This window comes from Gobio gobio (assembly GCF_949357685.1).
Source record: "Gobio gobio genome assembly, chromosome: 10".
Lineage (NCBI taxonomy): Eukaryota > Metazoa > Chordata > Actinopteri > Cypriniformes > Gobionidae > Gobio > Gobio gobio.
In genome coordinates, this window is record NC_137116.1 from 1,570,446 (window position 1) to 1,597,530 (window position 27,085).

At 37.5% G+C, this 27,085-nt stretch overlaps 1 protein-coding gene across 9 annotated transcripts in view; it reads right to left on the reverse strand.

Annotated features, from left to right (window-relative positions):
- Nucleotides 1–27,085, reverse strand: part of prdm16 (PR domain containing 16) — a 261,281-nt gene that overhangs the window by 31,072 nt on the left and 203,124 nt on the right. For all 9 annotated transcript variants that reach the window (XM_079827679.1, XM_079827678.1, XM_079827676.1 and 6 more), the window contains one exon: nt 2,502–2,639. In XM_079827679.1, coding sequence (XP_079683805.1) covers nt 2,502–2,639 — 138 coding nt within the window. The remainder of the gene's footprint in view (nt 1–2,501; nt 2,640–27,085) is intronic.

Genomic DNA, 27,085 nt, shown 5'->3' on the forward strand with positions numbered 1-27,085 from the left:
ATTTACGGCAGACGCTTTTATCCAAAGCGACTAACTTTGCATTCAAGGTACACATTTTACATTTTGTCAGTTCTTGTCATGATATTTCTTAATGTTGTTCTCCATTATGCACCACTGTTTGTTGTTTTTTTGACAGGCCGTTTAGAAAGTTAATTTTTAGGCTGGTCTGCTTCAGCGGTCTAACAACGTCTAACCAATCAAATCAAAGAAGGCGGGGCTTAATGTTCACTGAAGACGAGTGTGAATTCCAAAGCGACGCTTTTAGTTTTTACATTGAAAGAGTGTGTGCGTGATATACGTAGCTAAACATTTAATATTTGACAACTGTTTTACAATGGATATGTTCAACGACCCACAGTAACACAGTGATGCAAACTACTCAACTATTTTAATGTAATTTTGCCATTTTTAATTGAAAAATATGCTATAATTTAAATGATGAAGTCATTCATAACTGAATGTAACAAGACAAGAAACACTTGTTACATTTTTGACATATTAAACATATAAACAAGAGTGGATGTGTACATATTTTTAAATTAAATATTATTAGTTTAAATGGATTACTTCACAAATATATAGGCTATAATTAGACCAGGGATTTCTTTTACCATTCTTATTTATTTATTGCCTTAAATCCCTTTTAATCCTCTAATTACTCAATTTCTTAAAAAAAAAAAAAAAACCTTTGGTACTCCCCCCTCTCTGTCCACACACTCTTTTTCTTTGTATGTAAAAAAGAGGAGTTAGGACATTGTGGAAGAAATAAGGACATACAGGTTTGCAATGACAAGAGGGTTGAGAAAATATTGACAGCATTTACATTTTTGGTTGAACTGTCCTTTTAAACAAGAAACTGAGCACAGACCAGATAAGGCAACCACCAAGGACCCCTCACTTAATCAGTTAGATATCATGTAAGCAAAGGAAACAATCCACACTCAGCAACAACTACTACACAAGAGCTTCATGATCAGATTAAGACAGTTACATCAACACAATTCCTTGTAGGATTTTACTGAACAAAGCCCTCCGTACAGTAAACATGCAGCAATCTTTCCTGCTAGACAGCGAGCTTGTTATGAGATCTCCAGCTTTATGAGAGATCAGATATCTTATCTTAAACAGACAACTGCTCGTCTTTTCAAAGGAAGCAAATAATTGAAGGCAGTTACAAGATTCAGGAGTGTCCAGACTCGCTTTGTACGTGATTCTTGTAAATTACTTCTGAGTCACATCCTATGACAAAGGCAGGGAACGGCCTTCATCAAACAATAGGCTGTTTTTATCTATTGTCAAAGTGGTGACATCTTGACACCAGCAGGTCCTGTCCACATCTTCCTGACAGTAACATGTGCTCGCTGTCTCTTCAAGCTTCTCACAGGACGTTCATCCCTCACGATGGAGACTGTCTGCTAGTACTCTCAAAAAAGGCTCAAACTGATATTAAACTGTAGATCCCATATCCTATTATACCCGTATTTCAATAACAACTACCAAAATAAGCATGTGATCATAAACCATGCTCCCGCAATACATTTAACAACCTGCATACATTTATGACTGCAGTAAATGCTCTACTACGATTTAAGAATTGATGCATTCACTGTAGGAGCATTGTTGTGCTGACATGGTATTATTAGTCATTTTACATCATAAACTGATTTATAAATGGATGTCAGGACTATATCTTATGAGTGGCTCTTTATTAAAACAAATAATATATTATAAATATTATTTTAAAATTATAAGTTTAATATAATTTTTAATGAAAATATTTTTTATTATCTAGTACTATTTTTTTTATAAAAACAAGGCATTTAAGGTTGAGCTGCATTGTAAATATAGTCATGGCATGACCTCTTAAATTGTATTACTTCAAATAATCTAAATTGTCAAAATTATTTCAAAAAGTATTGAAAAATATTGCTTATTACATTGATATTGGCTGTTTATTAGAACTTATAAAGCACATATTAATGCCTTATTCTGCATGACCATATTCTACATCCTTTAATCCTACCTAAACTTAACAACTACCTTACTAACTATTAATAAGCAGTAATTAGGAGTTTATTGAGGGAAAAATTGTGAGAATTTAATCCAAATCTAAAGTGTGACCAAATTAACAAATTCAATTAATGTAGGAAAACACACGTTTGCATTGTGCATTGCTCACCAGAAACAGTATACACTCTAAAAAAAAAAGGTGCTATACGGCATTAAAAGTGGTTCTTGGCTCGTAATCATAGGGGAACCACTTTTGGTGCTATATAGCACCATATCTTATCACCTCAGTCATCCCAAAGAACCGATGAAGAACCACTGAAGCACCAAGATTTGGTGCTATACAGCACTTAAAGTGGTTCCCCTATGATTACGGACCAAAGAACCACTTTTAGCGCTATATAGCACACTTTTTTTAGAGTACAGCTTGAGGGAATAGACGACCAATCAGAGAGCGGGGATGACAGGAAAAAGATGTGACAGAGTGTGCTCACCTGATCTTCGCTGATGTGGCACATGGCCAGATTGTGCTCTTCATGGGAAGGGGCTGTGCGCACATATTTGAGCCAACTCCCACTGGCCTCCAGAGCCCCATCCAGACAGAACTTCACATTGCCCATGTTGTCCATTACCTGGAGACAGAGAAACACAATGCATTTTAAAGGGTGCTGTCATTAAAACATATCTGCAGACAGTGACAGTCAACTACAATGATAAGAGACATAATAAATAATGGACGTCATATAAAGGAGCAGCTAGTAAAACATGAGGTTACACTTTATTGCGACGGTCCACTTTAGACACTCTAACTCACATTTAAAATATTAGTAGACTGTGGTAGATTGTTAGTAGACTGTTAGGGTTAGTTATTAGAGTTCAGGTTAGTAGAAAAAAGTGGTCATGTTACTTATAAAAGTTACTTATAGTCAGTATAATGTCTGTTGGTGGACCATCAAAAATAAGGGCCCTATTGTAATGATCTAAGTGCATAGTCTAAACCAAATCCACTTTTGCTAGTTTAGTGACGGGAAAAATAGTCGGTGCGCCAGGCGTATGGTCTAAAAGGGTTGTCCCTATTCTCTTTATGAGTCATGTGTGTGTTTTGGGTGTAACGTGCAATAAACCAGAGTCTCATCTCCCATTCCCTTTAAAAGCCAGTTGCACTTCGGCCATAGCGAGGAAACGGATTTCCTAGTGTGCGAGCAGACCATCTACGGGACAAGCCGGATTGCACCAAAGCTCCCTGAGCATATGACATGTAGGCACTTCTATATTTTTTACTTTTACATTTTAATCCTTTAATTTTTCATATTTAAAAATGTTTGTGTGCTGCTGCGCATCCCTGTGTGTGTAATAAGCAGAGTGAATGTACGTTGTGCACACGCCTATAGGTGCATATTACTAACGCACCCTTTAAATAACAAAAATAAATAAATAAATACTGCGCTATTGACTTTAGGCCATGTTTTAGTTGGTCAATGGCACAGTCGTTTTCGATTGCTTTCGTTTTCACTTTATTTTGATTGTCCATTTTAGACATTCTACTAACTATTAGTAACTTTGTAACTACATGTCAACTACCAGTCTAGAGTATTAGTTGTCTCTCTGCTTAATATCTGCTTAACATATGCATCTAGAACTTTATTTTTACCTTCCCCCAACAGACATTCTACTGACTACAACTTGTAATTTTGCAAATACACTTATTCTACTAACCCTAACCATCTACTCTAATGAGAGTTTGTTGACATAGTTGCAAATTAATGAGTTACTTCACATGTAGTTGCAAAGTAGAATCTCTAGTGGGCAATCAAAATGTAACCAAAGGATATTTACTTTATTTTGTAGTTTACATGAATCAAATCTATTTTTCCTCTCTGCTCACATTGTTATACATGGAAAGGGGGGATTTAAACATTGAAGACGTCTTCAATGCTGTGTGAAGTCTCAGAGGCTCACGTTGATTAACTTTGGTTAACCTGACACTACTAGGGAAGTAGAGTTTGGGGTGTCTGGTTACTTGTCAAGGGAAACGGAGAGAGAGATGGAGGGATTGAGAGAGGCAAAGTGAGACAGGATGTCAGGAAATGACCGGAAGGAGAGTGGACGCTGTTCTCTCGTGAGATTTACGGCGCTGTTTTGTTGATATATTGCTCAGCAAAAGTGAGAAATGCCACTGAAAACTGTGGAGTCTCTCTTTGAAAACAGAAACTCCGTGTAAATGTTTGCTTGAGCTCTATGAAGTTGAAACCAAATATCAAGTGTGCCGTGAGCGATTAAGACAGAAACGCAATATCCACACAAGTAGCGTGAATCCGTGCTAATAAATCTGTCTCTGGGCCCATGTTAGACCTGAACTCCAGAGTGATTATATTCCAGCACATTAACACTCACAGTGGGCTGTATTTTGAACATCTAAATGGATTTAAATCAAGACAAATTACTTTCATAGTCAGTTTGTAATCAAATATTTATGTTTGTGTTTTTGTACAAAATTGCATTGCTTCTTACAGTACTTGTTTTTTGCTTTTGTGAAAAGGGTTTTGTGAAAAGTTCATCCTAAGAGGGTTTATACAAATGTTCCATGTGGGAATGATTGTTAAAACTTTGATTGTATGTCTGAACATTACAATTTTAGGTTAAAAAAAATAATAATTATATGTGAAAGTACACTCTAAAAAAAAAGGCTCGTAATCATAGGGGAACCTTTTTTAGTGCTATATAGCACCAATTTTGGTGCTTCAGTGGTTCTTCAGCGGTTCTTCAGAGGTGCTATATAGCACCTTAGTCAAAGAACCGGTGAAGAACCTCTGAAGAACCTCTGAAGAACCGCTGAAGAACCTCTGAAGAACCGCTGAAGAACCACTGAAGCACCAAAATTGGTGCTATATAGCACTAAAAAAGGTTCCCCTATGGTTACGAGCCAAGGACCATTTTTGGTGCAATATAGAACCTTTTTTTTTTTAGATACATAAGTAGAGAAAGTAAAATATCTTTTAATTCTGTGACTGGTCACCATTTGCTTTTACTAATTCATTTAAAACAGTCCTACATTGTGGAAAATGATTTTTACACATACATGAGGCCTCCCAATTAATATGGGCTCATGAAAGATGTATGCATAATAATTTTAAACAAATTAGTAAAAATTGTGTTTCTTTTTTAATGAGTATGTCAATATGCTAAAGAAATAGATCAGTTTTACACTTTAAACAAGTATAATGCATTGGTGTTGATCGTGCGATTATATCACAATATAATCTTCAAATGGGTACCTATGAATGGGGAAGTTTCATAATGTCTTATAATGGGGCTTTCTTCATGTACTTGACAAATGACTGACTTTCTTTTAAATGACTATTTCAGAAGCGGTGCTGGGTGTGAGAGAGCAAGTGTGAAGATTGTTAAAGCTGGTTGGGGACACGCTCCCATCTACTGCGGTCAAATACAGAAAGCTGAACAACACTTTAAGAATAATTCACCCATACCACAAGGATTTATATGAGATAAATGAGTTGCAAAATGTTAGAGTATCCCCAGATAAAAATGGCCAATTTTTCAAAAGTAAAGGTTTCCATACATGTGATTTCAATCAATGTAAATAAAATAATAAATGCGTTTCTTTATGTAGTTTTTGGAGAGCTGAAATGATTAGGGTTAAAGCGGTACACAGAAATTCTGGTGCAGCCGTTTATCTGTAAATACTCCCAATGATGTAATGCAAATATATGTCACTGAAATCTAATGAAACGTTAAAAGGAACATTACTCACACTGAACACAAGCTCATTCATTCACAAATACACATGTAAGGGTGAACAACTAACTATAGGTATTACTCATGCTTCATTAAACAATGAGAAACAGGTTACTCTGAGGAGGCAAGCAATACTATTATTAGGGTTATTGAACAAACCTCTAACCCTAAGTATTCAACTTTGGCATGTTGCATGTTCATGTGCTACAAACAAATGATAACTTAAATTGGCTGTGGCTTTCTGAGGAGAGTCGTGCCTTTAGTTTTCAGACAAAATATGATCAAATGATTTGCACATGGTGGATGATAGAACAGGCTAGATAGGCAAATCAGACTTGCACGAAAGGATGTCTATACCCTAGCAATCAGAACACCCTAGCAACCACATAGCAACATTCAGGCAACCGCACAGACCCAACTGTAGTAAAGTCAAGTCATATTTATTATATATATTTTACACATTTCGGCTGTTGTTCAGCCAAAGTCAGTTCAGTGTTGATTCAGTTCCGTTGTAAAGATAATCAATTATTAAATTAGTTCATTAGTTACAACAGCATCAGTACAGAAATATCAATAATATTGTTGAATATTAAGTGACACCTTGCTGGAAAGCTGCTTCATAGATGAAATGAACTAATTTAATAATTGATGATCTTTACAACAGAACTGAATCAACACTGAACTGACTTCATCTGAACAATGACACCATTTTCTTTTTAGAGCTGCTTTACAGCCGAAACGAACTGTTTGCATCATTAAATCATTTTCCCGCTATCACTGTAAAGCTGCTTTGAAACAATCTGTATTCTATAAAGCACAAAATAAATAAAGGTGACTTGAATGTCCACTGTCAATAGTGTAGTGATGTATGACGCAGCACTCACACAGAAGTCACTATCAAACCAAGCCGCTTTCTGTTGGTCAACGTGGCGAATTCGTGCAACCAACCTGAATAAAAGTGATATCTGGAACTTTTTCGCCCTCATTCGAAACTGAGCAGATTCCTATTGAAATGACTGGATTTTGCCTGTGAAATTTAGCAATGGTAAATGTAAGTAACCACACCTTAATGAACTAATACTGTACACTGCAAGCAAGCAGTGCGTTGCGACTAAACATATCTCTCCCTTTCTAATCAGTTAAGCTCTTTACAATACAAGCATGCAGACGTGACATGATACATTCAAATCCAGGGGCGACTTGAAATCAGGTAAGGTTTTTCCTCTTATCTCACTCTCCCTTCTAAGTTTCAGGCCTATTTTCTCTCTCTTTCTCTGCTCTCCCAAAAGTTTGAAGGGTCAAATACCAGAGGGACGGCTCTCGAGTCTGCTTTGGGGTTAAGGAGCCCCTCTGTGCCGTTTTAAGAGCCCAATTACTCCCATCAGGTGTGAGGAACTGCCTTTACAGACAAGTTGGTACAAAAACACACACACACACATGTGCCACGGGGAGTGTTTGTGCCACAGGGTGAAGAAGAAGTGTGCTAAACAGCTTGAGCCAAGCCGTATTTCTAAAACTTCGACACCTTCACAGGCTAAATGGGCATGAGTGAGTAATATAAAGTGATTTTAGTTAGTCTTGTAGCTGAAGAAGAACAGAAAGAATGAAAGGAAAGAAAACATGGTAAGACTGGGAGAGTGAAATGACCTCCGACCTCGATATGGAGCTAATCAGAGACAGAAAGAAGGGAGACAAAGGCAATGAAATAGACAGAAACTTAACTAGCCTGGTTTCAAGTACACATACACACCCAACCAAATGATGAGTGCAAACAGTTTTGTTGATTATAAAGGGAATGATTTAGTTTTGATGCCATTTTTAGGGTTGTTTATAGTTTCCAAGAAGTTTCAACTTGCCATATTATTAAAAAATTCAATTGATGTGCAATATTTTCAATGGATCATCCAGTGATATTTAAAATTAATGCTATTTTTAGCATTACATATTGTGACATTACATATTGTTCTGCACTGCTGCCAAATTTTTCATTAAGATTGTTATGTTTTGTATTCATCAAGTTCCAATATGCCCTCATTTACTCACCTTCATGTTGTTCCAAAACAACAGATATTTTGAAGAATATTGGGAACAAAGCAACACAAATGTTCCAAAGAAGAACAAAAGTCACAAAGCTTTGGAATGACATGAGGGTGAGAAAATGATGACGGTATTTTGGTGTCACCTGTCAAGCCCTCAAATCCAAAAGTGGGAGCAAATACCCAGCATCTTATTCTACCAGCAATCCATCTCAATCGGGTACTAAATGTGCTAAAATAGCAATGCGTTGTCAATACGAGAATGAACCTCATTGGTTCTTGCTGAAGCTCAAACGTGCTGCATAACACGAGAATGAACCGCATTGGTTCTTACAGAAGCTCAAACGTGTTGCATAATACAAAAATGAACCTAATTGGTTCTGGCCTTAACTCAAACATGCTGCGTAACACGAGAATAAACCTCATTGGTTCTTACAGAAGCTCAAACGTGCTGCGTAACATGAGAATGAACCTCATTGGTTCTTACAGAAGCTCAAACGTGCTGCGTAACATGAGAATGAACCTCATTGGTTCTTGCTGAAGATAAAACGTGATGCATAACACGAGAATGAACCGCATTGGTTCTTACAGAAGCTCAAACGTGCTGCGTAACACAAGAATGAACCTCATTGGTTCTTGCTCAAGATAAAACGTGATGCATAACACGAGAATGAACCGCATTGGTTCTTAGAGAAGCTCAAACGTGCTGCGTAACACAAGAATGAACCTCATTGGTTCATGCAGAAGCTCAAACGTGCTGCGTAACACGAGAATGAACCTCATTGGTTCTTGTGGAAGCTAAAACGTGATGCATAACACGAGAATGAACCGCATTGGTTCTTACAGAAGCTCAAACATGCTGCGTAACATGAGAATGAACCTCATTGGTTCTTGTGGAAGCTCAAACGTGCTGCATAACATGAGAATAAACCTCATTGGTTCTTGTGGAAGCTCAAACGTTCTGCGTAACATGAGAATGAACCTCATTGGTTCTTTCTGAAGCTAAAATGGGATGCATAACACGTGAATGAACCTCATTGGTTCTTGTGGAAGCTCAAATGTGATGCGTAACTTGAGAATTAACCTCATTGGCTCTTGTGGAAGCTCAAACGTGCTGCGTAACACGAGAATGGACCTCACTGGTTCTTACAGAAGCTCAAACGTGCTGCGTAACATGAGAATGAACCTCATTGGTTCTGGCCTTAACTCAAACGTGCTGCGTAACACAAGAATGAACCTCATTGGTTTTTGTGGAAGCTCAAACGTGCTGCGTAACATGAGAATAAACCTCATTGGTTCTTGTGGAAGCTCAAACGTTCTGCGTAACATGAGAATGAACCTCATTGGTTCTTGCTGAAGCTAAAACGTGATGCATAACACGAGAATGCACCTCACTGGCTCTTGCTGAAGCTCAAATGTGATGCGTAACATGAGAATTAACCTCATTGGCTCTTGCTGAAGCTAAAACGTGATGCATAACACGAGAATGAACCTCATTGGCTCTTGCTGAAGCACAAATGCGATGCGTAACATGAGAATTAACCTCATTGGCTCTTGCTGAAGCTCAAATGTGATGTGTAACGAACCTCATTGGTTCTTGTGGAAGCTCAAACGTGCTGCGTAACACGAGAATGAACCTCATTGGTTCTCGCACGTCAAGCCAACATGCTTGAGCTTCCGTTTACCACAACTGATGTGTAAATTGATGAATGTTTACATGTGAATAAAAGTCTAAATTCAATCTGTTCATCATATAAAGTGATCGAGTCTTTTCAGAAATTCTGGACTGAACCGCTCAATTCATATGGATTATTTTTACGATCTCTTCATGAACTTTTGAAGCGTCAAAGTGGTAGTTGCGTAGCTGTCAATGGAGGGACAGAAATAATCCGGATGTGCAATGCAGTCAGGTGTCTATATTGCAGTGAAATGGTGGAGTGATGCTGCACAATCCCTATAAAGCACACCAGATCTCAGGTCTGCTGCATCCTCCACAACTGACATGTAAGATGGGAATTTGCGCGTTCAGCAAATACTTTTTGTGTGTTTGCTTTGCGGCATCACCTGATTTGCATAATTAATTTAGTGAATCAAAAACAATGCTATAAGTGAGCTAAATTCATTCTTGGTGATTTCCTCCCTCCGTACAGAAGCCCGACAGGATATATGATAAGACGGATCCTGAATTGAACACTTTTGTTTCTCACAAAGGGAAAGAGGGAAATTCCCCTACAAACCCTTTTAAACCGACAGCTGCACACACACATGCAGTCCACCTTTACGGCATACAGCTCCTCAACCTGCATGACTGATGTAGTGTGCAAAGTGAACATCTCATAAAACGTCACCTGCAGTCAGGCCTACATGTACCTGTAACATATCAATATTTTACAACGCCAGCAAACGCCATTTCTGCAGCCATATATAACGGGGCCTGCAAACGCAAAGTATTCACACATTATTCATAGTAATACAGTTCTGAAAACACGTTGTGCTTCTTGTTGTGGCGCTAAAGGAAAGTTGAAAAAATGTGAAAGTGGGTCGAACCTTTATTTAAGTGCGAGTGTTTGCAGGGTTTGGGTTCTTGTGAAGTCTTTCATTGATTAGGTGTTGTGTGCACTACCAAGAATAAAATCACATTCTGTTGAAAGTTCTTATCTCTCACCTGAGTATGTATTTATGTGTAGCAGGGTGTGTGAGAGTTTGAATTAGGGGGGCTGTATGTGTAATGTTCTCACTTTACCATGTGGTGGTTTTCTAACCTAAACCACAGTGAGAAGTTTTGCTTTTTCCCCCACATTCAATATTGACACTGAAAGGATGACATTAAGACAACAAATTTCAAATATATTTGGGGTCAGATTTATTTGCTTATTTTTAAGAAAATTAATACTTTTATTCGGCAAGGATGCATTAAATTGATCAAAATTGACAGTGAAAACATTTAAAATGTTAAAAAAAATGGAATTATCCTAAAAAAGGTGTCAGTTTACACAAAATACAAAGAAGCACAGCTATTTTCAATGTTGATAATGTTAAGAAATGTTTCTTGAGCACCAAATCCCGCATATCAGAATGATTTCTGAATCATGTGACTGCAGATTGGCTGCTGAAAATTCAACTTTGCTATCACAGGAAAATAAAATAAAAATTCTACAGAAAATAATTATTTTAAATCGTAATATTTCACAATAACACTGTTTTACTGTATTTTGTGATCAAATAAATGCAGTTTTGGTGACGAAAATACCCACTATCCATTGTTCAAGAGGATGGTACTTTTTTGAATGACCACTTCTGTGGACCATTTCCAATGAGGAACAGTAACCATGGCAAATTATTCTCAAATCTAATATTGCCCTAGCCTAACTGTAGATTATATTGTAAATATGCTGGCGCATTGATATAAAATGTATCTAATTTATATCCTATTTTATTTAAAGGGATAGTTCTCGGCAGCCATTGACTACCATAGTGGGATAAAAATACTGTGGTAGTCAAGGGATGCTGAGATCTGCTTGGTTACAAACATTCTTCCAAATATCTTTGTGTTCAGCAGGAGAAATGTATACAGGTTTGGAACAACTTGAGGGTGAGTAAATAATGACAGAATTAAAATTTTTGGGTGAACTAACCCTTTAAATAGGCCTTCATTTGAAAGCCGTCACAAACGTCTCAGGTGGTGTCTGTCCTAATTCAGGCTTGAGCACTTCAGAAATGGGGGACGCTGAGAGAATTCTCGGTGCTTGTCACCCTCATTGTGTAAAACAGGAAGGCTTAGCTGACACCTCTGTAGAGAGCGGCCCAACACAATGGCTAATGCATTGACACAAGAACAAGCATACACACTCTCTGTGCTCATATCCTGGGGAAGTGTGTGTATGTGTGTGTGTAGGTGTGTGTGGTCTTGATAAACCCTACATTGTGGGGACCAAACGTTCACAAAGATAGTAATACCAGTAATTTTGGACATTTTTTGGTCCCCAAGAGGAAAACAGCTTATAAAAAATAGTAAATTGTGTTTTTTGAAAATGTAAAAATGCAGAAAGTTTAAATATCAGTAACTGCACTAAATTGTATATTTTTGCTCAGTTTGTTTATTATGATTGTCGATTATGAGCTACATCATGCCATATGAGCCATAAAAGCCTGATGTACCAAATATGATCCTCAACAAAAAACACATGCAAACTTAAAAAAAAATATTATGTGTAAAGTTTCAATAAACTGTTCCATTTTGTTGAAGTGTTATTTCATATGTATGTTCAGAAAGAAAATCTTATTGTGGTTCCCTGGCTGTTATTACAGTATGTTACGAATGTGTTGAGTGTTGTTTGTTGCGATGCTATGTGGTTGCTAGGGTGTTTAAGATGGTTTCTAGGTGGGCCAAGTCAAAACAGCCCACCAAAAGTCTCTATAATAGAGATTCTCTATGATATGATGTAAGTCTTAGGGTTATTTTTTCTGTTTTAGGTCAAATGTTTAGACGGTGAAACAGAAGCAAAGAATACAGATGGGAAGTGAAGGTCTGGCAGCTAGAGGGCAGTCATGTACGGGGGCCGTGGAGACCTGGGGACGGACAGAAGAAAGGTCAAACACATCCTCTTCCTTCACACTCACTCTCCATCCTCTCACACTCAAGTTGGCTGCTCCATCAGTTGACCTCCGACTTTAACATGTGTCCCCATGCTGTAATTAACAGCTCTGGTTAGAGTTCATTAAAGTCAGATCCAGGATCAGTTTCCCATAATCAGATTCTTATCGCACACATTACGTCTGGAATCCAAAACTGGCCACGGATCAGAGGAGAAGCACACCTTGTACAACAGATACTTTTTTTATGCTGAGTGAAAAAAAATCAACGTGGTGTGTAAGGTAATGCAGAGACACATGATGCGCTATGAAACAGGGATTGTACATGATTTTTCTGTGGTTAATTTTGATTCTTTTTGCTTATAGGTTGAAAGGCACTGGACATATTTAGAACATTTTAGAACGCATTCAACTAATGTAATATGATGTAAATATTTAGCTGGAAATCATGTATTGCAAATTTTAAGTGGATGTTTAGATGATTCTTCATAGGATTTCAAAAAATTGTGTTAAACTTGGGAATTTATAATTTGTATATATATATCAAATCGTATCTAATCATTCATATACTGTATATATATCACTTGTGGTGGGTTATTTTGACTTGAGCTAGTAAGAAACTCCCTAGCAACCACCAAAAACACTCTGCCAACTACATAGAAACACCCAAGCACAAAACATTTTCATTTACATTTTGACTACAATCCTTCAAAATACATTCACTGAGGAATCAAGAGCAACAAGACCAAGACCGTGTTAAAAAAGCTCAATTTGATTCTATATTGTCTTTAAAGTTACGCCTCAGGCTAGATAATTTGCACTTTTCTACCATTTCAGAGGGCCAGTGGGTTATATTTATACATATGGCAGTTTCTTGACATTGGCGCGCCCCCCCTCTAGCTCTCGCCCAGACAGACAAACACATATACACACACTCATGTCCATTCATTATACCTTATCTAGCCAGGGCTAACCTGCAACCCTGACACAGGATATCCTGCTGCCTTCATTACAGTGCCAGAAGTCATTACTCCACGTCACACACACACTCGCGCAGCCATACACCTCCTAACTCTTTCAAGCTGCCTTCAGACGCACGCCACACACACCAATGGCAAAGCTAGCATCAAAGTCAACAGCGTAGTCTGGGCTGCCAATGAGGTGAGGCAGAACAACAGCCATCTCCAGATTGACAGACAGACAGAGAAGAAACATTATTAAAGAGGAAGTCTCACTCAATTTGTGGTCATAGTAAGATAATAGTGCAGTGATAACACTTATGAGATGAAGATGTGTGTTTGTGAGTTTCCCGATGGACAAATCACTTTTAAAAATAAAGAGTAAGCAATGAAATAGAAAAAAAAAATTTGGTTCCCCAAAAAACCTTTCAGAGAACCATCATTTTCTTAGATTGAAGAATGTTTAAAATCAAAATAATCTTTTTTTTATTTATTTTTTACTATAAACTACCTTGCACAGTCATGGGTATTAAACTTGGTTCTTCATGGGACCATAAAGAACTTTTATTTTTAAGAGTGTATGTCAAATTTGGTAGTCAAATAGACTGCTAGTGCCATTTCATGCTGAATTAAAGAGATAGTTCACCCAAAAATGAAAATTCGGTCATTGTTTACTCTCCCTCAGATTGTTCCAAAACTGTATGAACTTCTTTCTTCTGCCAATCACAAAAGAAGAAGAATGTCGGTGACCAAACAGTTGATGAGTCCATATATTTTTCCATGGTACTATGGAAAAATATATGGGCCCATCAACTCTTTGGTTACCGACATTCTTCAAAATATCGCCTTTTGTGGTCAGCAGAAGAAAACAATTCACACAGGTTTGGAACAACAGTAAATGATGACAGTGCCTTAACCACCACAGACACTGAGACGGACAAGTCCCCGCCAATAATTAGAAATGGCCAAATTGTTCCCCTCAATATTTGAAATTCTTGCACTGTTCTGCCGCACTTCATTACACAGCGCTCTGTATGTTAGGATGACAAAAAAACGTTTAAAAGTTAAATGTTTTGTCTGGTCTGCCCAATGGTCTAACAGCGCTCATCAATGTCAAAATGATTGAGATGGCCAATCAAATCAAAATAGGAGGAGTTTACCAGTCACAGAAGCAGAGCGCAAATTCCAGCGTGAAGCGTCAGTTTAACGTTGAAAGAAAGTGAGGTAAGCGAAACATTTAATACATGTGAACTGTTTTACGACAGAAATGTTAAACAACCAACAGTAACATCCAGTGATGCAAACTACGCCACTTTTTTTCTCAAAAATGCCAGTTTTTAATTGAAAATATGCATTTATCTGATTCATGTCCTGAGTGTGAAGAGACAAGAAACGTTTCACGTTTTCACCATTTTAGGCATACAAATAAAGTTACATTTATTTAATGCAAATTAATACAAATATTATTTGCAAATAGTTTAAAATTATAGAATTGGACTGTTCTGTTTCTATAAGCTTTATAAAAAATTGGTCACTCCCCCAATGACACGGTTACAGTTCCTGCCCAGACTGTTCTGATGGACAAGAACATGCAGAAAGGGTCCAACCCAAACCGAACATTTCAGAGGGATGAGCGAAAAGCCAATTAATCCTATTTTATTAACTTCGCTGGACTTGGTTGAATGTGCGTCTAAATGTGTTTGTGTTGCCATATCTCTCCCGTCATTCTCACCCTCTCTCTCCAAAATCAATCCCAGACATGTATCAATAAAAGTCAGAACCACTGCTGCAGTCTGAAACCACAAACCACCCATACGTTCAGGCAGACACCAGCAGCTCTGCTCATCAGCATGTTCTCTGTGACTATCACAACACACAACGCCCGATAAGTAATGACTTCACTTCACTGGCTTTGTCCAAAACACGCCTGCAAGTCAAAAGAATGTTTGCTGCCAATGCAGATCCAAACCCTTACAGCTGTACAGCTTATATCGTGTAAATGCAATGTCATGGAAAGCCTAAAACAGTTTCCTTCTGTCAAACAAGTTCATGAAATTCCTCCAAATGTGCCCAGAATTGTTTAACAAGACTTTCTTGAACCAAACACATTCATTTTGGAGAATAATTACAGTGGAAAACAAAAATTGCAGAATGTTTCATCTGAATTATTTTCAAAATAACATTTAGTATAGTGGCCCAGGGAGACATGACACAACAAAATTAGTAATGCAAGGAAAACTCTCACCAGAATTAGTCCACAAATAAATGGAAAATGAGCCACAAGAGAGCTAAAATAAACAATAATACAATAAAAGTAAAATATAACACAAAAATCATCCACAACGTAGTGTTACCATTATTCCATTAACAGAATAGAAATATATGTAACAAAACACAAAAGTGGTACAACGGCATGAATTTTAATTTGTTAATTTCATCTTTGCCTTTTTTAATTCGTTTTTTATTTATTTATATGTTTTTAGACATCTCTAATACCCACCAGACTGCATTTATTCGAACAACAGAGTACAAACAATACTATTATTAAATATTATACAATTTAAAGTAATAGTTTTCAATTTTAATATGTTTTAAAATGTAATTTATTTTTGTGATATTTTTCAGCAGTCATTGAGTCATTCACTGTCACATGCTCCTTCAGAAATTATTCTGATTTTGTGCTCAAGAAAAATGTCTTATTTTTGTCAATGTAGAAAACCGTTGTGCTTCTTCATATCTTTGTGTAAACTGTGATACTTTTTTTGTACTTTGATGAATAGAAGGTGCATTTTTTTAAAAATAGAAATCTTTTATAACAACGTAAAGGTCTTTACTGTCACTTTTGATCAACTTTTAATCCATTTGCTTAAAAAAAGAAACGTATTGACCTCAACATTCAGAACAGTAGTGTATGACTTTGCTCATATTAATTTCTGAATCATTTACATTTAAAATATCCGAAAGCAAAAAGGGCATGAGTTCTGTTCTTTGTTGTACTGGTTACGCCTAACAACAGCATCTGGAATACCTCCTCCTACACACACACACTAAAATGTTTGTGGTTTAATCAGGTGTTTGTAGGTGGTGTGTAGGAAAGCCTGGGTGACGGGGGTACAAAAACCACCACCGGAGGGACATATCAAGAGTTCGTCTTCTTCACACACACCCAACACCCTCTAATACCCCAGTGACTGGCTCACTGTTTGGGTACGTAGGGCAAAACTTTCAGAATTTACTACCTGTTTCCCCCTGTGCTGTCATTACGGACGGAACACACAACACAGATGTACCATTACGCACAATAATAAGAGCCATTACACACACACACACCTTTGTAAATCTGTGAGGAGTCGTAAAATTTATTAGGAAAACCCCCTATTTCGCCGCTATGCGCATATGTGGGAATGTCGAGCTGCGGTTTGTGTTTCGCCGTCATAATTTCTGTGACTCCTCATCTTGCGAGGGCAGGCTCTGGTTAATTAAAAAGCGGGTGAGTCTGGCTGGCTGGCCGGACGCTCTCGTAAAAAACACATCTGGGCTGCGATATGATTGGCGCAAGGTGGGGCGGTGCTTCACTGCCACTGTTGAGAGCGCTCTGATAGTCCCACTGTCACTCTGAAAGTGAGACAGAACTGTGATAGATTACAGACCTAAAGTACATGCACAGAGACACATGCAAGACGGCCTGTGTCTCATAATTATAACACAGCTGCCACACACACTTAAAATGTCATTGTTACACTGGACTGCAAATTATTTGCATGGTAAATAAAATGTATCACTGATAAAATAAGATTTTGTCACGCTAAAAATTTAGGCCCTGTTTACACCTGGTATTAAGATGCGTTTTGGTTGATCGAATCACAAGTGGACGACGCTAAATATAGGTGTAAACGGGGTCTAAAACGTTTTGAACTTGTCCACTTTTGACCACTTCCAGAGGTAGTCGAAAACACATTCGCACCGGCTACTCTCCACCTATTGACCTAACGCGTAAACATTTTGAGAGCCTAGGCATGCAGACTGCTTCTACAAACATTTGTGAAAGAATGTGTTGCTCTCATGAGCTCAGTGAATCCAAGCGTGGTACCGTGATAGGTTGCCACCTGTGCAATAAGTCCATTCGTGAAATTTCCTCACTCCTAAATATTCCACGGTCAACTGTTAGTGGTATTATAACAAAGTGGAAGCAATTTGGAACAACAGCAACTCGGCCACAAAGTGGTAGGCCATGTAAAATCTCAGAGCGGGGTCAGTGCATGCTGAGGCGCACAGTGCGCATGAAGTCGCAAACTTTATGCAGAGTCAATAGCTACAGACCTCCAAACTTTGTGTGGTCTTCAGATTAGCTCAAGAACAGTGCGTCGAGAGCTTCATGGAATAGGTTTCCATGGCTGAGCAGTTGCATTCAAGCCTTTAATCACCAAGTGCCTTTAATCACCAAGTGCATTGCAAAGCGTTGGATGCAGTGGTGTAAAGCATGCCGACACTGGACTCTAGAGCAGAGGAGACATGTTCTCTGGAGTGACGAATCACGCTTCTCTGTCTGGCAATCCGCTGGACGAGTCTGGGTTTGGCGGTTGACAGGAGAACGATACTTGTCTGACTGCGTTGTGCAAAGTGTAAAGTTCGGTGGAGGAGGGTTTTGGTGTGGGGTTGTTTTTCAGGGGTTGGCCTTGGCCCCTTAGTTCCAGTGAAAGGAACTGCTTCAGCATACCAAGACATTTTGGACAGTTTCATGCTCCCAACTTTGTGGGAACAGTTTGGGGATGGCCCCTTCCTGTTCCAACATGACTGCGGTTCCAACAGTGCTCAAAGCAAGTTCCATAAAGGCATGGATGAGCAAGGTTGGTGTGGAGGACCTTGACTGGCCTGCACAGTCCTGACCTCAACCCGATAGAACACCTTTGGGATGAATTAGAGTGGAGACAGCGAGCCAGGCCTTTTCGTCCAACATCAGCATCTGACCTCACAAATGCGCTTCTAGAAGAATGGTCAAAAAATCCCATAAACACTCCTAAACCTTGTGGAAAGCCTTCCCAGAAGAGTTGAAGCTGTTATAGCTGCAAAGGGTGGGCCAACTCCATATTAAACCCTACGGATTAAGAATGGGATGTCATTAAAGTTAATGTGCATGTAAAGGCAGGCGTCCCAAAACTTTTGGCAATATAGTGTATTTCTGAAAGATATTCTACAACATAAAATGCATCAGTAATACCCTTGTGATTTTTAAAGCTTTTGCCCATCCTGAAAAAGGTGGTTGCTAACAAATGGCTAAATGGGACTGCAGCACTCTCTTTGCCTCTGTTCAAAACAGAGAAGGCCATCCTACAATGCAGGTATCCCACCCTGCAGAAACACATTTCCGGGAAATGCCGGAATTATATTATACTATCATATTCATGTTTGTACGCCGCCTAACACAGGTTCTTTCATTCAATAGTACTCGTGTGCCGAAACTGAAATTGATGTAGCAGCCTAGAGTGTGACGAAAAAACAGGCAAGGGTCTCCAAAAAATCCAAAAGCAAGTGGTGACAGAAGATGCATTTGAAACGAGAGGTTTCACCTCTCTCAGGATACTGCCTAGATGTCAAATCCTACTGTAAATAGACAAGTTTACTCGGTTGAGGAACAGGACCTTATAGAAGAACTTGAAAACAGTGGAGTGACAGCCGTAGGACTCATTTTCCTGTCTTGACCCGTCCTCTTGATAGCACAACGGCTGGTACGTATTAAGGGTTGACAGCACTAGGCCCCCATTAGACAGCCAGACAGATTCCGCTTACAGAAAAACGGCCCATTATCAAAGACACTCAGATGGAAATACAACACTGATGGGGAGGAGGAGTGGAGAGGCACAGGATGGGCCCCTGAATACTCGTTTGGTCACAGTGGTCAAAAAGCCCAATAGCCCAAACTTTCTCGAATACACTCAACTGCATTATTTACAGTATCGTTCATGTCCGTTTCAATGAGAAATTAGTTATGCGCTGAAGTTTAATACTTTTTAATAAAAATAACTTGCTATCTCTGGATCATCCACTAGCTTTTGATAAAGGGGCAAGTAGGCAGTTTTACACAAAGAAAGAAATGGAAAAAAAAAAAAACTGGTGGTTTTGCGGAAAAAAAGATACATTTCAGACTGCACCTCCATAATGAAACCCCCTGTATGTAATTTATGGGTCCTCGTTAAGGCCGGCTCAGGAATGGCACTATTGCATTATGCTTTCCTTCTTTACTGGCCGGCTTTGGAAGTCCGCGTTTTACAGCCAAGCTTTATGATATGTATTTAGGGCAATTAGGGTGGAGATATATTGACTCATTACGACAGAGCAGGTGCAGGGGGAGAGAGTGGCATGTATATAAATGCCCCACGTGGGGATTTGAGCCCTGCTCCGACTGCACAGAGATGCCACAGAGCGTGTCCTCTTGCCTTAAGAAGTCCAGGGGACCATCGCAGGATTTCATCTATGCCACAACCAGGGCCACAACGCTCGTTTTCATTTAATGCCCGGTTCGGGCTCTGGATCTGTCGTGCATTTAGTCATAAAGTCTAGTAAGATTAGGACATTACGGGCTGAAAACCAGATCAATGCTTGTACATTTCCTGTTAAATCTTGATAGACAAAGAGAAATATGTGTGATGTAGTGCACATTAAAGCAAGTTCTAGTCTTGAAAAGTTCAATTGGGATACAAGAATTCAATTCAACAAATTTAATATAAATTAATCAAAACCAATAATTCATTACACTCAAAAAAAATTTTTTTTTCAAGATTTACACATTTCAATTAATAGTAAAATTTGATCAAATTGAATTGAATAATCCTCACATATTATTCATGTAAACTTTTTGCATAAATCTTAAACTTAAATGTAAAAATATTTTCTTTTTAAAAAATAAACTAAATAGTCCATTCCCTTGTTCCATTAATATTTAAACAAAGCATTTTATAAATCTCTAGTTTTTACTCCTTTAAAATTCATAATATGAATAATGTGTAAGGATTATTCAATTCAACTTGATGGAATTTTACTATTAATTGAAATGCCTAAATCTTGAAAGAAAGGCATAAAATCGTGGCTTGAAAATGTTAGGAATCATTTTAATTATAATTGTAAAACATAGTTGTCACACAGCCTCATTATTTTAGCATCCAATTATTATTAATTATTAATACATTTGGTTATTTTGCATTTTTTATCCATTATTGTGTCTTAACATTTGGTATTCTGATTAAATTATTAATTTAAGAAAGAACTTAAAAATTAAGCTGATATTATTTCCATTCGATTTTGAATTCTGTTTCCATTAAAATTTTAGTTAAAGTTTTAGTAATTTTGTTGTGTTGTTTTAAGGTTTAAAATGAGAAATGTTGTCTTGGCAACTATAGCTGAAATAAAATAATTTATGTTTTTTTTAAATATTTTATTTAATTTCAGTTATTTTTATTCCATATCAAGTAATGCATTTTGTGTATATTTTTCATTGTGTGGGATACAGTATTCCAATGTGCAGTGTTCTGTTGTATACTGCACTTGTTGGCAAATGCAATCCAGATATTCCATGCATACAGAAAATGCATAAATGTTATAAGATTACTAAGGTAGTATGCAATTCCAAACATATCCTATGATTTTTTCTCTCACTCTAAATTGACCTTTTTATTTTCATTTGCATGCCTCATCATAAGATCAGGCCCATTATAAAATGAGTACATATAGACTCTGATGGCTAAAGCACTAAACTAAATGACTCTTAACTGTGAGCGCACACTGACTTTGAATAATGAGGCTAATCATGGCTGTGCCCCCCACTAGCAAGAAGGAAAATGTGCCACACATGGGGTAAAATGACACAGCTTCTCTAATTGTGGCCAAGGACTTCAGCAGAGATCTGCGGCCGTTGACTTTGACCAGGGAACGACATCAGTCGCCACTCATTGTGGCCTCTTCAACATTTTCATGACTGTATCTTGAAAAGAAATTCATACGCCAATTATGATAGCCAGAGCTTCACAGAGAGAATTTAACAGAATGTGAATGTGTACAAATTACTTTAAACATCAAGAGCATTTGAATATGCAGAACTTATAGCAATCAGGAAACCACAGAGTCAATTGTGTAATTCAACGCAAATTGATCAGCGCTTTCAGTGTCTTGGATTTCACTTATATGACTTTTGTTTGCCATGTTTCAGACACATTAAACATCATAGTCACTTCATTTAGTTTAGTTTTCTTCAGAAAGATTCTCTAAAAGATAGAAGATGCGTTCCATTCGACAGGGTCCCTGCATAGTGTTCACTGCTCCCTACTCTCTGAGCATGGTATATCAGCTGAAGTGGACTTTGCTAACAACAATCGCTCATTTGGAACGCCCCGCTGGACTGTAACTGTCATTCAATATGAAAAATACATTTTGATTTGGTTAACTGTATAAATGTGTTCTTAATAATGGCCTTAATAATTTTAGTGGACTCATAGCATGTGCAGCATGCATAGTAAACATTCCTGAGGTTTTTTTATTTTAAAATTGCGCCTTAGCTGCTTCTAAACACTTTTACTTTGCTTACATATTCCTACAATATGCAAATGTAACATTCATTGCCATAACTATTCATAAATACTCTTGTGTGTATAATAATAACAATATTTATGAATACTCAAATGCATTCGTAAACTCTATCGCAAAGTCGTATAAAAGTCAGACTAACGGCTCTGCTCCATTGTTAGTTCAGAGTGGTGACGCGACACGCAATGACAGTTGGGTGATTTTTTCGCCCTCCACTTCCTGTGAAGTGATGTATCGATGTACCCTCATTCCCTATGCTGTTTGCAGTGCCCTTTGGACTGAACATGTTTGCTCCCTTCAGATTGGAATCTCACTTAAGATGGCGGAATACCCTGTGAAGTCCACTTCGCAGTCGACTTACGGTCGAATGGAACGCACCTCTAGTCAAGTGGCACAGAAATTACACGTCTATGATCAACATGCTTTTAACTGGAAAACTAAAACCCAATGACTAATATATTTATATTAGTGATATCAATGGATAAAAAACAAAACAAAACAAAAACTAAACAACAACTAGTTAATCACACATTTTCCTGTATTTAATCGTGATTAATCGCACCAACATTACATTTTTTTATATATTTTAGGCAGTGCAAATAGCGATAGATGCTATTTATACCAAGTGTAAATAGCAACTAGATTATATTTACACTAAGTGAAAATAGCATATTTTCTTAGCGATAAATTCTATTTACACCATATAAAAGTAGCAGTTCTTTGCAATATGTGTAAATAGTATACTTTATACTTTATTTTGACAGATACATACTATTTTCACCTCAGTATTGTTGTGCATTAACAGGATGCAATAATAACATAGAGTGTAAATTATTATATTTATTAAAATTATTAAATGGATGCCGCTTTAATGGGACAATAAAAGCCCTCCCTACACCTACACCTACACCTAACCCTACCCAAAAAATGCTTTAATTATTATTAAATATTTAGTTAGGCACTTTATTTCCTCTTTTAGAACATTTTCTTCATTTTTATTGAAAGTAAATGCCTATAATAATGATATGTGATAAGATAAGGGATAAGAGCGAACTCTGCAAAAGGCAGATTCAATCCCGGGTCATTCACATCAAAACCAAGATCCTTAATCCTTACGCTTTACTGATCGGACCATTGAAGTTGAAATACACACACATTTTTTTTAAAATCTTGTTTATTCCAACCAGGCATTGTTATGCTGAGCTAGTGCGAATAGCACTTGCCAACAAGGCATGCTATTTGCACTTGGTGTGAATAGACACTTCGTAACATTAATGACAGGTTGCAGCAGGTTTATTAGGCTGCTGTCACTTTAAGAGCTGACACACATGTCAAGTCAAGTCAACTTTATTTATATAGCGCTTTTAACAATGCAGATTGTTTCAAAGCAGCTTTACAGTGTTAAACAGGAAAGTAATGCAACAGAATTGTATTCAGCCGTGTAGCCATTCCGGAGAAAACGGTGTTGCCATCAGTTCATTTCAATTATCATACAGTGACAGTGTTGGCTTTAGATAAGTAATTAGATCAGTAATTTAGTTTATATGGTTAATTTAGTTTAATAATTAGATTTATTTGGATATTTAGTTGAAAAATTTTGAAACATTTTAGTGACAGGACACAGATCTGAAAAACATCCTATTTTCTCACAACTCTTACGTTCATTTAACACTTTTTAACTAATTTAAGACTGTGCTTATGAGGATACTCAACAAAACAGGAATTTTGACATCATTTTTGGTTTTTGTCCGTTCAACTGTGAAAGAGTACTGAGGATAGGGTCATTTGTACTAAAATTATTATTTAGATGATAATTATAATTCCATTGACACACAATTGTAAAAGAGTGCTTACAGAGTAATAAACACAGCCAGAACATTTACATTTATTGTGTCTGAAATAATGTCCTCATTTTGCATGTTCAAAATTGTACACCACTAGCTACAAATACTAAATGGTTTATCACAACCTAAAAAACAGATATAATTTGAATGAAAATGAAAATATTATTAAAGTCAAACATTCACTGAAAACATGAAATATTGACCCATGAGCTGGGCTAAACTTTTAATGTAGCCCTTAAAGTAACCTTTACCAAACTTTTTGGTAATGGTCTTTTTATTTCCTCCAGGTAGGACATACAGTAGACTCTCTATAGCAAGATATCATATTTATCATCAAGGTCTCTTAAATTTGTAGATGTTTCAGGTGTGGGATGGTTCTCTTCCAAACTTCTGAGGAAAAAAGCCTAAGAAAAGCTCCCTGCCAAATGATCATACACAGAGCTTCCCAGATCTTCTGCGTGTGCTGATCAGTCCAGTAGAAGTCAATTAAACTCAAGTAGAATGTGATCTAAAGGTAAAAGGTGTCTACGGTACTTGCTGCTTAAGCACATAAACTATATGTTCATATTTCTTCGCCCTTTGTTGAATATAACAAAAAAATCTTTTGAAGACATAATTTTTTTTCTGAGGAATGGTTCCAGTTGCATCATCCTATTATTGAAATCCCTCTTATTGTCGGAAGGACAATAGTTGCATTGTTGCCAGGCTTTCACACTTTTCAAGCCTCACAAACAACAGTGCTGGTCCTGCACTAGTCTATGAAGTAATACAAGATGTTAAGAGATGCACATGCATCAATACAATAATGACATCACAGGGAAGAACGAATGATACAATTAAGAAATAATTTTTCTCTGGCACAAACAAAGCCAATCCCCAGAAACCACAGTTCTTTTTTAACTTAGCTTTTCTTCAAACATCAGTGAGGTAATGGTCTTCATCAGATATCAGTGTTTGGAGATTTATTTAGGATTTGGTGGACAGGTGTCTTGAGGTGCTATCAAAAGATTTTCAAAAAGGTTCTGAACCTATACTAGGAGCACAAATGTTAAAAAATAGAAAACCCAATCGCTTTCTTTCTGGGGGAAATTCTAAAACACGTTACTTTAATTTCTATGGAAGAAAATAACAAGGCAGACAGACAGAAATTATGAAAAGAAGCCCAAAAGCATGCATCAACAGAAACAGTAGTCTCGTAAAAAACAAGAACAACAAAAAAACAATTACACCTTTAACACACACACACACACACACACACACACACACACACACACACACACACACACACACACACACACACACACACACACACACACACACACACACACACACACACACACACACACACACACACACACACACACACACACACACACACACACACACACACACACACACACACACACACAGCTAAATGCAAGCTCCAATGTTTAAACAAGTATAGCTACTCTGCTGGTTGGCATTAGCAAACCGTCTTTTCCCCAAAATTAAACTTGGTATGTGTGGTTTTCCCTTTCCTCTCTCTCTCTCTCTCTCTCTCTCTCTCTCTCTCTCTCTCTCTCTCTCTCTCTCTCTCTCTCTCTCTCTCTCTCTCATTCTACCCATATCAAGGACCTGGGAGCGTGAAAATCATTAAGGTACAATAAATATTTAGCATGCATTGAAATATGACTAAAGGATTAGATTGCTTCAACCGAAGCATTCCTGACATTACTGTACATTTAATCATGCATTTTAAGCACTTTTATGCACATTCACTTTCGTTTTTTTTTATTGTAACCCATGACCTTACTAATCTTGGCACCTTGTTTTATTCAGTGCTTTGTTTTATAAAGTATGTCTTAATCCGTTAAAATTTACTTCATCAAATATAGGGTAGCATTTGATTCAAATTTGGTGACAGTGCAGTATAGCACCATACATTTTTTTGGATGACAAGTAAATCTTTTAACCATAATGATGACGAATTTTGATTTATTTTTTTTATCTTTGACAGACATATGACAAAGAGGGGGGGTTACTGACTGGGGGGCAATTATTCCTTAACTGAAAACAGACAGAAAATCTCCAATTCCAAACAAAGATTTACAGGCGTACTCTCTGGCATACCTGCGCAAGATCAGACTGAATCTATACAATCAACGGCCCAAATATTTCAAAGTCAGTGCAATTTCTCAAACTCAATTTGTAAATTTGCAGTGATATAGAGTAAACAGTTGAGTCAACGCTGGCAATCGCATCTGCCTGGGACGAAGAAGTGTTCAGTTACACCTCACTTGGAGTTTCAATGAGATGGAGGATTTTCGAACGCACCTCATTGATGCTAATTCATTCAAGACGTTTACTTTTTAGCCTGCATGCTAACATGCATTAGTCAGCTTGTTCTGTGCACCACTAGCTGAGTGACAAAGATTAAAGTTCACTTTAGAAATTTTAATTAATGTCTTAGTATTTGATATGTTCTCCAGCATGATTTGCTCCCAAGTCCAACTTGAAAATCGAACTTATTTGTACAAAGGTATTCACATGACCAATGTCACAAATTTGCTGAAAAATGCACACTCTTTTTATTTTATTTTATGTCATAACATTTCTTTATTTTAAATTACAACTAAAACGTTCTTTTTTGATCATTGATTTAGCTACATTACATGATATCAGCATTTCATCTTGATTTTTGGCACTATAAATAGCAGCAAATGCTCCAAATTGCTTATTTTTGAATAAAATTGAGTTTTCCCCCTCAAGAGTGAGCTCTATCTCACACTACATGAGCCATAAATCCTGAAAAATACTGTTATTTTTCTGACTCTTATTTCAGATGTCAAGCTTTACAGGGTTAATGTGCTGACCAAACCATAGACAAACATTTCTGACTGCAGCTCAGTGACCTCCAACAATACGAGACCAAATCGGAGGAACTCAAACAAACCCGCGTGAACACAACCCTCAGCCGCACCGCAGGCTGTGAAAGTGACTGCAATATAAACAAAAAGTACAGAATCACTGGACCTCTGTGCTTTCTCACCGTGCCATTGGGCCACCCGCCCTCTCCTGACATACAGGCCCTGCGGTGCAGCGCATAATTGTAAAGTGCTGCTTTATGAAGACTGCAGGAGACTTTAAACCATTGTTTAAAGTCGGACGTTTAATATTTCGTAGCTTGCTGGCGTGTTGTCAAGCCTCAGACAATAAAGCTATTGAGCTTGAGCCGTTCCTCTGGCTTGATTCACTCTAAGCGCTGGTTTTAGCACCATTTCTGTTCTCGATTTCGGCACCAGAAGCTCCAAAGTCTAGTTCTGACACAAACTGCTTA